The sequence below is a fragment of the Nansenia antarctica genome, assembly GCF_963989245.1.
Source record: "Nansenia antarctica genome assembly, chromosome: 3".
NCBI lineage: Eukaryota > Metazoa > Chordata > Actinopteri > Argentiniformes > Microstomatidae > Nansenia > Nansenia antarctica.
The window spans coordinates 55163071-55173315 of record NC_137688.1 but is presented as its reverse complement, the minus strand read 5'-3'; the positions used below and the strand labels follow the sequence as shown (position 1 = coordinate 55173315).

The 10245-nt window shown below is 43.6% G+C and overlaps 1 protein-coding gene across 1 annotated transcript in view; it reads right to left on the bottom strand.

Moving 5' to 3' along the window:
- npas3 (neuronal PAS domain protein 3) overlaps window positions 1–4847 on the bottom strand; it is a gene marked incomplete at both ends in the record, with an annotated part of 409797 nt that extends 404950 nt beyond the window's left edge. The window contains 1 exon segment of the mRNA XM_080525177.1: window positions 4696–4847. Within this exon segment, the coding sequence (XP_080381303.1) occupies window positions 4696–4847 (152 nt within the window).
- Between the last annotated feature and the right edge of the window lie 5398 nt (window positions 4848–10245).

Below are 10245 nucleotides of genomic sequence, written 5' to 3'. Positions count from 1 at the left end.
CCAGGACAGCAACAGCCTTGCTGGCTGGCAAACACACACACACACACACGCACACACACACACAGACAGACACACACACACACACACACACACACACCAAACACACACACACACACACACCACATACACACGCACACACCGATTAAGGGGGCATTAAATGAAATATATTCACCTACCCCTTCAATCAGTATTCTCAGACCTGAGTGTTATTTAGTGTGGAGTGCGGCAGAGTAACCCATCTCAGGCCCACTCACAACGCCAGTGGGAAGCAGGTGATAAAGAAAGCACTCGTACACGGCATAGGAAGTTTCCCCCCTCGCTCCTCCAAATTAATTCCATCTTCAAGATGCCTATCGCTCAGATATGCCCAGAATGGCACACAAATATGCTCCTGCCAGAGAGATTACCAGGGACTGACTTAGCATAAACATCCCCTCTGCTGGAGCCAGGCTGGGCTGCTGCTCCTCTATCAGCTGCGTTAGAGGTGTGGATGAAACAGTCAAGCAGCAGAGAAGACCAACCCATATACTGTATATAAAGCAGAGAAGATCAGAGGCTTGGTATTAACATCAGTGTAATAACACGTGTGTAATGGTTATAACGCTTGATAAATAGAACATCCGACTCAGTGCCGATGCTCTAAAGTAGCCTATAGGTATTAGCCCTGATCGCCCAGGTCTGACGCTTTCCATAGATTTGCTTGTCCACACACGTGGCTAATCAGGGGGGTGGAGAATAGCTCGGACAGTCTTTCTATTCATATTTAATGACCATCTGCAATTCATAACACAAATGCATTCACAGAATGTCCAAGAAGCTGAATGTATCTTCATACTAGGGGAGGTAGACATCGGAGAACAGGGGAGGCTGGTGGAGGTAGAAATCAGAGGACAGGGTCATTGTAACACATGGAACGGAATAAGGAATGGTATCAAATGTGTGGTATCAAACACACATGTTTGATTTGATACCATTCCTAATTCCATTCATTACAATGAGCCTGTCCTCCGATGTCTACCTCCACCAGCCTCCCCTGCACTCCGATGTCTACCTCCACCAGCCTCCCCTGTCCTCCGATGTCTACCTCCACCAGCCTCCCCTGTCCTCCGATGTCTACCTCCACCAGCCTCCCCTGTCCTCCGATGTCTACCTCCACCAGCCTCCCCTGCGGTGCACACTGCCATGTTGTATCATACAGGACACTGGCTTGTTACATTGACAATTAGAACATTAGAACATTAGAACATTAGCTCTAACAGTGTATTCAACGACACTGAAGCTGAGATTACAGCTGCCACTATTACACTATTACACTACCAATGAGGGCACTGGATGTAATAAAGTCAGATTTTTAATGTCTAGGCTAATTCATAGTTTATGACGAGTGATGTAATAGGTTATGATATTCCTAAAGGAAGAAAAACACACCTTATAGTTAGAATATGCCAATGAAAAATGTTTCGATTATTTTGACATACATGGCTCACATTTTATGACCCTATCACAATATCATGCCATAAAATAGATCAGCTTCTAGATATTGCTCATTCACTCAAAGTGATGTAATTATTTTTTCAAAAATGATCCTCAATACACCATAAATAATATACAGCGGTGCAGCCACAACGTCCTCCTATACACCAGCCTGCTCCAGTTGTGTACCTCCGTTACCTTGTGGCTGGTTTGTGATCCGAGCAGACAGAATAATAACCATGACTACATTTAAACTTCCTCAACAGCTGGTTGCTGCTGGATGCTCATTTCTCACAAGCTTCCGCGGTCCCGCAGACCAGCGAGCAGAGAGAGAACCCACTGTCCGTCTGTCTGGCCTAGCTGGACACAACAAGCTACACACACAAACAAACAGCGGCATTGTCATCGATGAATGCCCACGTTCCTCGACGCTAAACAACCTTGCTTAGAGCAGAAACAAGGCGAAAGTCTCTGCATTACCGGGGCAGAGCTCTGTACAGCCGTTCCACACACTGGATGTCCTCTGCTCTGGTTAACATACGCCTTCTCTCACGTCTATACCTGTTACCCCCGACGTCAAGGTCCCAATTCTCACACGCACTCCTGCTGCTGGAAAAGGGCAACATCGAAACTTCTGTCATCTCCACTCAAAAATGCACAGCATCTAAATGACAAGCGGTGCCGTTATAGAATAGAAATACAACAATCCGAGCGTTACCGTTCTCTTCGTGTAGGGTCTTGCTGTATGCTAGGCTTGGTGGGCGCCATCTTCCTGGAATTATTTGATTTCTTACTTTTTTTTCTTCAGATTTATTTTGACATAAAGCCGCGCCGCCTGACAGCAATGCGTCATGTAGACTAGGTGTGTTTAAACAAAGCCATAGCGGTGTGGAGGACCAGCCGTGCCCCTGGCTCCGTGTGTTGGCGTTCATGAGCGTGGAAAAAGGGAGCAAAAAACCCCGAGACGAGCTCCAAAGGCATGCCAAGAAAAGTCAGTGGAAACCGGGGGATGCTTCTTCAAATGCCGCTGCTGTCCTCCTCACGGGGCTCGGGGTTGAAACAGTGGATTACTACTCTACTGACGGGCGCATCTTATCGTTACATTTTCCCGCAACAGCCCCGTGCATTCTGCGCTTCGTAACGGCTTTTTTCAGAGTCTGTTTGTCTGTGCATTTTCCAGCTTTTCCCTGGCTCGCTCTATTAGAAAAAGGACACATCTTCTCTCTCCTCCCGGCGCAACAACGCCACTCAGTTGCAGTTGGAAACAGTTTTTATTTTCCCCCCTAATACAGGTTGCAATGCGCTTTTTGCTTTTTAATAAACTTTATATTTGCGCATATGTTATTTCATACATAACAATGGCAATGTTGTCTCACATAATCATTTTTAATTGTATTGCAATCCGACAGAGAATGATCGGTGACTCTCTACAAAGCTAAATGCAATAGTCTTGGGGGGGGGGGGGGGGGGGAATATTCGAAAATTAATTATAATCACTACTGAATTGATACATGGATTGGACACATTGATGTAACTCGAACAGTCCATTTTCTATTTTGCTAAATTGTTCATTTCCATGCAGGCTATGTAGGCTATTGGCCAGAGGAGTGCTATCTATAATCACGTCAAAAGAAAATCCATAATTGAAATGAAACATATTTCCTTACATCTAGTGTTTTCTCTTGAAAATGATCTGCATGTGATGATCTAATTAACAGCTAAAGCCAAATATTGTCAGCCGCCTGAAACACCACTGCCATTTGGTTCATTCAAATAGAAATTATCTAGGCTATGCATAACTTGTTTTAACATTTCTATTGTCTTTCTTAATTATTTATTCTACGTGTAATATATCTGGTAGGGCTTTAGCATCTTAGATGTAATTTAAAACTCAACTTCAACCGATGACCCGTCAAGGTCATTGACCAGTGATGTGATTTTAATAAGTGTGCATCTTTGTATCTCATCAAAATGTGTAGGCTACAGCAGCTGCGAAATTCAAATATCAGGAAATTCACAATGTGTTGAGGGAAATTTGGACATAGCCTATAAAACAAGAAAAGGACAGCCTGATACTGTTGCAAAGGTATCGCAGATGGAAAGAGTGGATTCTAACTCTCGACTTGTTGAGATTGTGTTTGATGGTTTTAGTGCACTTTGTATTGTCTGCTCTTTCAGTAGTTGTAATTCAGTCAGTCACACTGATGCAAAAATGCCAACTAGCCTACAGTATGTAGTGCAACGTAAACATATTAGGCTGCAACAGTTTTTGAAACTATTACAGCGTTTTATGTAGGCATGTACACAGAGCCTTGACATCACGGGGTCATCGAGGAAAACAATAATATTCCAAGTAAAAAAGAGCCACGGCTTGGATGAAGTTGAGCGTCTCAACTAAATAAAAAAGCTTCCGTTTTAGCGGGTTGCATGACACTTTATCTGTCAAAGATTATTTTTCATTGAGTGCAGGAGCTGGTGAGGCCTTGTGGCCTTTGGTGTAGCTACTATATCAAGCATACACAAGAAGCCTGACATGTGTCTTTGGTTGTTGCATTTTTAAAAACAGAATAAGCATTATTGTGTTTTGCATATGCACTTACATATGAATCACACATTGGTTTGTAATATAGGCTTTATGTGACAACTGTTGCCAGTCAGAAAGCCCGTGTTTTTGCGCTCTGGTGTGCGTTTATTTCTCTTCGGCAAACCGTTAGTCTTTGTAGTACTTTTGATTGGCTTCGGAGCCATGATCAGGTCACCGTAAAGCGTTCAATAACCATTGCACCTTCCCCTACAGTTGTTATTGATTAGGAAATAGCCTACTGGTTGCTCAGAATCCCATGGTAATTTTCATTTAGGAAAAAGTATCATTCAATTGAAGTCCTCTTTTGAATTAAGTTGCCAAGTGAAGTGTCATTTTGATGTACTCAATTCCACATGCGTGCACAATCCCCATGAAGTGAATTTATTACACTCCACGGGACGGCCATTTGAACTAATGACCGTTATTGACATCTATGCCTATCTACAGGTCCATGACTTTCGTAAAACCGGATTAGAACGTGATGTCCCAAAATAAACCCAAAGTGTTTCGTGTCTAATAATAGCAATCTTCCGTGTCGGAAAGCATGGGGTGAAGCACATTCTTTCACATGAATTTAAACATTTTTCTTATTTTTTTTGTACACTGAGACTGAGTATATTTAAAAATGTTCCACATACCTTTGTTGATATGACGTTATGCCCTGGACGTTCTGCGGGTTGCCGTTAGTCGTACCGGGGACTCTCCCCACGGCGGGACCCGACGGCATTCCCCCGGCTCCTCCACCTGCCGCCGTCACTTGAACACTGAAATCCGGGAATATTCGGATCATCCCCGCTCAGATTGAACACGCACCGAGTCTATGAAGATATTTCAAAGAAAAGCAGCCGTTCCTCCAGCAGCCGGACAAGTCACACCACAATCCCATTAGTGACAGTCAATACCAGCTCTTCGGCCATTCTACGTCTTGATTTGTGTTTCAGGAGGTTAGCAATGACATTGATGCCGGCGGTATGTGTGTGCCTGGGCAGAAGGCGCGTCCTCTATGCACGAGCGGAGTGAGGTGGTGGTGGTGAAACACTGGAGATAGATAGGTCGATAGTGTTCTGTTTCTATAGGATGGAGATGGATGAAGTCGTTGTGAAAAATAGCGCAATTGCCTATTAACTTGCAATTATTGTGAGTTGTTATTTCAGTTTTAGAGGGGTTATTTCTGATACAGAAACAATTGCCTTCTCTATGTGTAGGTTACTTTATCATTGTCCTGCGTAAAAGTGGAACATTGATTATCTTGAATGGTGGTCCTAAAACTTGAAAATTAAGAACACAAAGTTTTAGAGTTAACAGAACCAACAACTGATGGCGCTTCGTCGGGCTTCCTTTTTCTTATAAGATCACAAATTATTTGAATTTATATGAACTCATGTTGAACTCTAGTAGCCTTAATCATAAGATATACAGTCTTCAAACTTTTGCTTTGACAATTACAGGAAAGGAAATGTTCATAGCCCAAATCTCCGACCGTTCTGACTCCACAGAGCAAACAGCATTTCCTTTCCCCAATCTGCGCGTTTTTGTCAAAACACAAGTTAGCGTTTTAAGTTGTACATTATAGGCAACATCAAGTTTAGACTGCCAAATAATTGAGTATATATCAGAATGAGAGTAATGCTTAAAGTTCTCCGGTGCCCTACCCACTAGTAGGCTATCAAAGTTGATCGGTCGTTGGCACAGTAGTTCAAGAATCCGTATTAATTACGGTACCGAAACGGGTTAGGCAGTGCAAAAAACGCGGTCGAGAAAACTTCCAAATAACGCTGACGCATTCAGTTTGTCTCCAACAATTGACGTGCTAAGTTCTCTAATCTTATCTTGGTAGAGCTGAGCAGCTCATAAACTCTCTCTTCAGTGATGCTCTCCCTATGTGCAGTCTGTTTGCCTGAGCTGTCTCTGGAAACAGGTTTCCCTCAACTTGCTAAGCCCTAATGTGCGACGGTGCGTTTGTAAATAAGCTTGTTGATGTGTGAATTTGCTCCATACGTTGTAACGGTGTTGTTGTTGTGTGTTGTAGTGTGCAGCAATGCCATTCCTAGCGCGTGTGAGCGGATGAACTTGGCCCCACCGGCTGCTGATTAACTGCCTCGCGCAAAACCGATCCCGGAGCGCGCGCCGCTCCCGTTCCAGCCAATCAAAGAGCGTGACAGGAGCGCGCGGGGGATGCTGCAGCAGTAACCCGTTGCAGCCCAGGAGAACCGGAGGAATCGATCCCGGTGAAAGTGATAGAACATTTCATTACAGCGGCATTAACACAGAAGCCCTCACCGACACACCGGGAAGAGGAAACAGTCATGCGGCTCGCGTTTACATGATCACTTATGCATTAGAGAGAACACAAAGGGACGAGGAGCTGCGTCAAAGCACTGTTATCACAACTTTACAAACCATTTGTCAATAACATGTTTCTGATTATAAATGTTATCATGTTTAATTAATGGTGATGCACAAATTGACACCAAGACCATATCATAAGACTACATCTGTTGGCAACCATTAATCTCATATGTAGATAAATTAGAATCATTACCTCCTGACTGAAGTTGTGTTGAGAGGGTCATGTGGGAAGGGAATGGGGAAGTTATCGTGGGGTAGGCCCACTAGCTGATTGTAGGAGTTCTTCTCATTTATAGAGGGTCACACAGCCTAGCTTTCGTAACACAGATTTAAAGTGTACCATTGTTTTCATCACTTTCCATACTGAATAGGTTTTCTTTTGAAGAGTAAGTTGTTAAAACGTTTTCTTTTATTTCGTTTGAATTGTATTATTATTATAATGTGTTATTTAAATTGTTTATTTATTATTTTATTATTTATTTGTTTGGATTTGATTTGATTTATTTTGATTTATTGGATTTGATTTATTTATTTTTTCTTAGCGTGGAACGGGAGGGAGGGGATTATTTGATATCCATGTTTAGGGAAAAAAACAAAAAACAAAGAGTCATTTGTGATATATATGTGATATGTGTATATGTATACACTGTGTAAAACTTTGTATATGTACTCTTTGTTTAAAAAAAAAAGACTACATCTGTTTATTCCCCCCAGGGTCTATATGCTGATGCAGATAGAACCAGGATTAATAACATGTGATATAATCTACAGAACACAGCGAACATGTGTTACCTCTCACTTCAAGAAGTAGGGCAGGGGCTTATACATAGTTAATCAGCATCGAAATGCCTTGGTAGGAAGGTTACGTGAACGCAGAGACCTGAACGAAGGCTTGGAAAAAGAAGACACCACGGGCTACATTCACTCAGGTTCATGTCGATACATCCTCCACTGAGCTCTAACTCCTCCGACGCACACGTTGCAGAGCAGAAACCCTCTCAGGCTCTTATGAAATGAAGCATTCCTCTAACTAGTCAATACAGTTGATTAAACACCAATAAAAACAAGCCAGGCCGGGCACTTCACCCCGAGACTTCAAATTGGATCTCTTCTTTAACCAGGTCTAATGAAACTGCTTTAGGAATGAGGTCCGCAGAGTGGCTGTGCTATCGGTGTATTTCCCTGTAATGAAATCAAATGAATTGCTCTTGGAGGCTCTCCGTCTCTCTCTCTCTCTCTCTCTCTATCTCTCTCTCTCTCTCTCTCTCTCTCTCTCTCTCTCTCTCTCTCTCTCTCTCTCTCTCTCTCTTTTTATCTCTCTCTCCTTGCTCTCTCTCTCTCCTCTGCCCCCCCCCCCCATCTCTCTCTCCCTCCCTCTCTGGTTGAAGCCCCATGCTGAAGCCATCCTGGGCCCTGATACAATTAGAGCAGCAGTCTCTCTCCTGTTTACCTGCTCAGTTATTTGCAGAGGCCTGTATTGCATTTATTTGTCTGCAGCTGTGTGCTAAAGTACATGAGACAGATCAGGGCCATGCAGAAACCCTGCACACTGCTCTCCCCTGTGACACCTCCGCTTCTCCTGGGGCTGGGCTGCTGCTGTCTCTCTCTTTTGATTTCTTTCTCTCTGTCTTTCGCTTTCTCTCTCTCTCTCTCTCTCTCACACACACACACACACACACACACACACACACACACATACACATACACACACACAAACTCTGCCTCTCTATCTCTCCTCCCTCCCTCCCTCTCTCTCAGACTATAATGGTAATCAATGGTAGCTATCCTGTGTACGGCTGGGGCCTCCTGCCTCCCTCCTCCGCCTGGCCACTTGCAGTAATGAGGTGACTAGATGTGAACAGCGTAATGTAAGGAGCTTGTGCTGTTTTAATGCAGCGTAATTGAATAGCATTCATCCCAGGAACAATCAGGCACCTGATTTTCGAGAGGATTTAAAAAAAAAAAAAAAACTCTTCTTCTCAATCAGAATTAAGGGGGTAGCCTACTACTCTCTCACAAAATGGGACATAAGGGCCCATTTAATATCCGAAAAAACACTCTGTTTTGAGGACGGACATTCAAACAGGCTGGCAGGAGACTGGGTAGAGCTACCAAGCTTGAATTGCATACGAGGGGGGGGGGGGGGGGGGCTGCTCGAGGGGGCTTGGCACCCCCTGACAAATCATTTATAACCCCCCTAAACATTGACATGTGGGCCCTCCTTAAGTCAAAATGGTGTGTTCTGGGCAGCCCAGAAGGTTGTCGGACACCTCAGGGAGGGCCGGATGTAATTCTACGCTGGCAGCTCCTGCCTCTCTCCTCAGATCCAGAGCCATCAAATGATTGACAGTTTTCCCAGCGCCATATTGACCAATTAGCTTGTTAATGTGAGGATGGATACGTGCTGTCACCGGCCCGGCTGTCGACTGAAAGCCCCCTCCATCACCCAACACATCGCCTGCGTGCCCGGCAGAGGTCACAGATAAAGCGCACCACTCAGAGGTATATGGAACGACACTATCTAGAAGGCTTGTTCTCTTCCAGCTCTGCTCGGTTCTATTGTGTTATTCTCATCACATGGCCTTCCTCTGTCGTCATGATAACAATCCGTTCCATGATGAGTGAGGCTGAGGAGACGGTCTGGAGGACGTATCATGGCATTCTACAAGTGGACGTGAGTCATTTGCCTTATCAGAAATGTGCAGTGTTCTGTTTCAAAATGGCTGCTTTAGGATGAGTGAGAAGTGGATATGATAATACTCTGGATCCAGAGGTCATCACAGTCTCTCTCTCACTTTTGATTTCTTTCTCTCTCTCACCCCCTCCATCTCTTCCCCCCTTTCTGTCCCTCTGTCTCTCTCCCTCCCTCCCTCCCTTCCTTCCTTCCTTCCTTCCTCCCTCCATCTCCCTCTCTCCACCCACCCCCCGTCCATCCATATGATAAGCGTGTGGATTCAGAGGTCACCACTTCCTCCTGTCTCAATAGTAGATCCTTAGAGTTTCCTCTCAGAATCATAATGTCATGGTTCTATTGTGTGACAGATCTAGTTGTCTAATGGCTATTCCAAATGTGACGTATTCTGTTCATTTCTCAGCCGATTAAAGGAGTGTTTGGGCCTGAGTCCAAACACTGAATGAGTCATCAGACTTTAAACTGGATTACAGCACTGAGATGAATAGGAAGCCTATAGTAAATGAATGCTCAACAGACAAAACAGTTTAGGCTACTATCCAATTTAAAGGTCCAGCATAGAGTTGTGCATGTTGCTGCCCCCACTGGCCACATTGAAACGTTGAAAACGTGCATAATGCTACATGTGTATATAAAGTAAAGGTTGTAAAAGCCAGTGTCCTACCTGACACCAGATTTTAGAAAACAGTTTTTTGGGACTAACCTGGGACTAACAGCATTCTTCCCTTAATGTTCTTCATCATGTTGATCTCAGTCCTTGATGAGTACTGATTTAACATGGCCATTTAGCACAATTTAAAATCTACATACTGGATCTTTAACTCTAGTATTGTTGGTAACACTTCACATGAAGTTGGTCTCAAACAGTCATACTGCGCAGTAATTACTATAGCAACACCATTGTATTACAGTAGAGACAGTACGCCAACAAGGGGACAAGAAAGCGTGAGTTTAGAATTATAAGGTTCTATCTCCATTTAGGGTAGTTCAGAGATATTGAGCGTCAAAGTTTTTACATTCCATTATGTTTTGTGAGATGGAACCTTTGTATTTTATTAATTACTAACTAAACAATGTCAACATTTTTAAAAAAAAACACCACACAGGCATTAATAAACACCTAATGGATCAGATTATGTAAAAAACT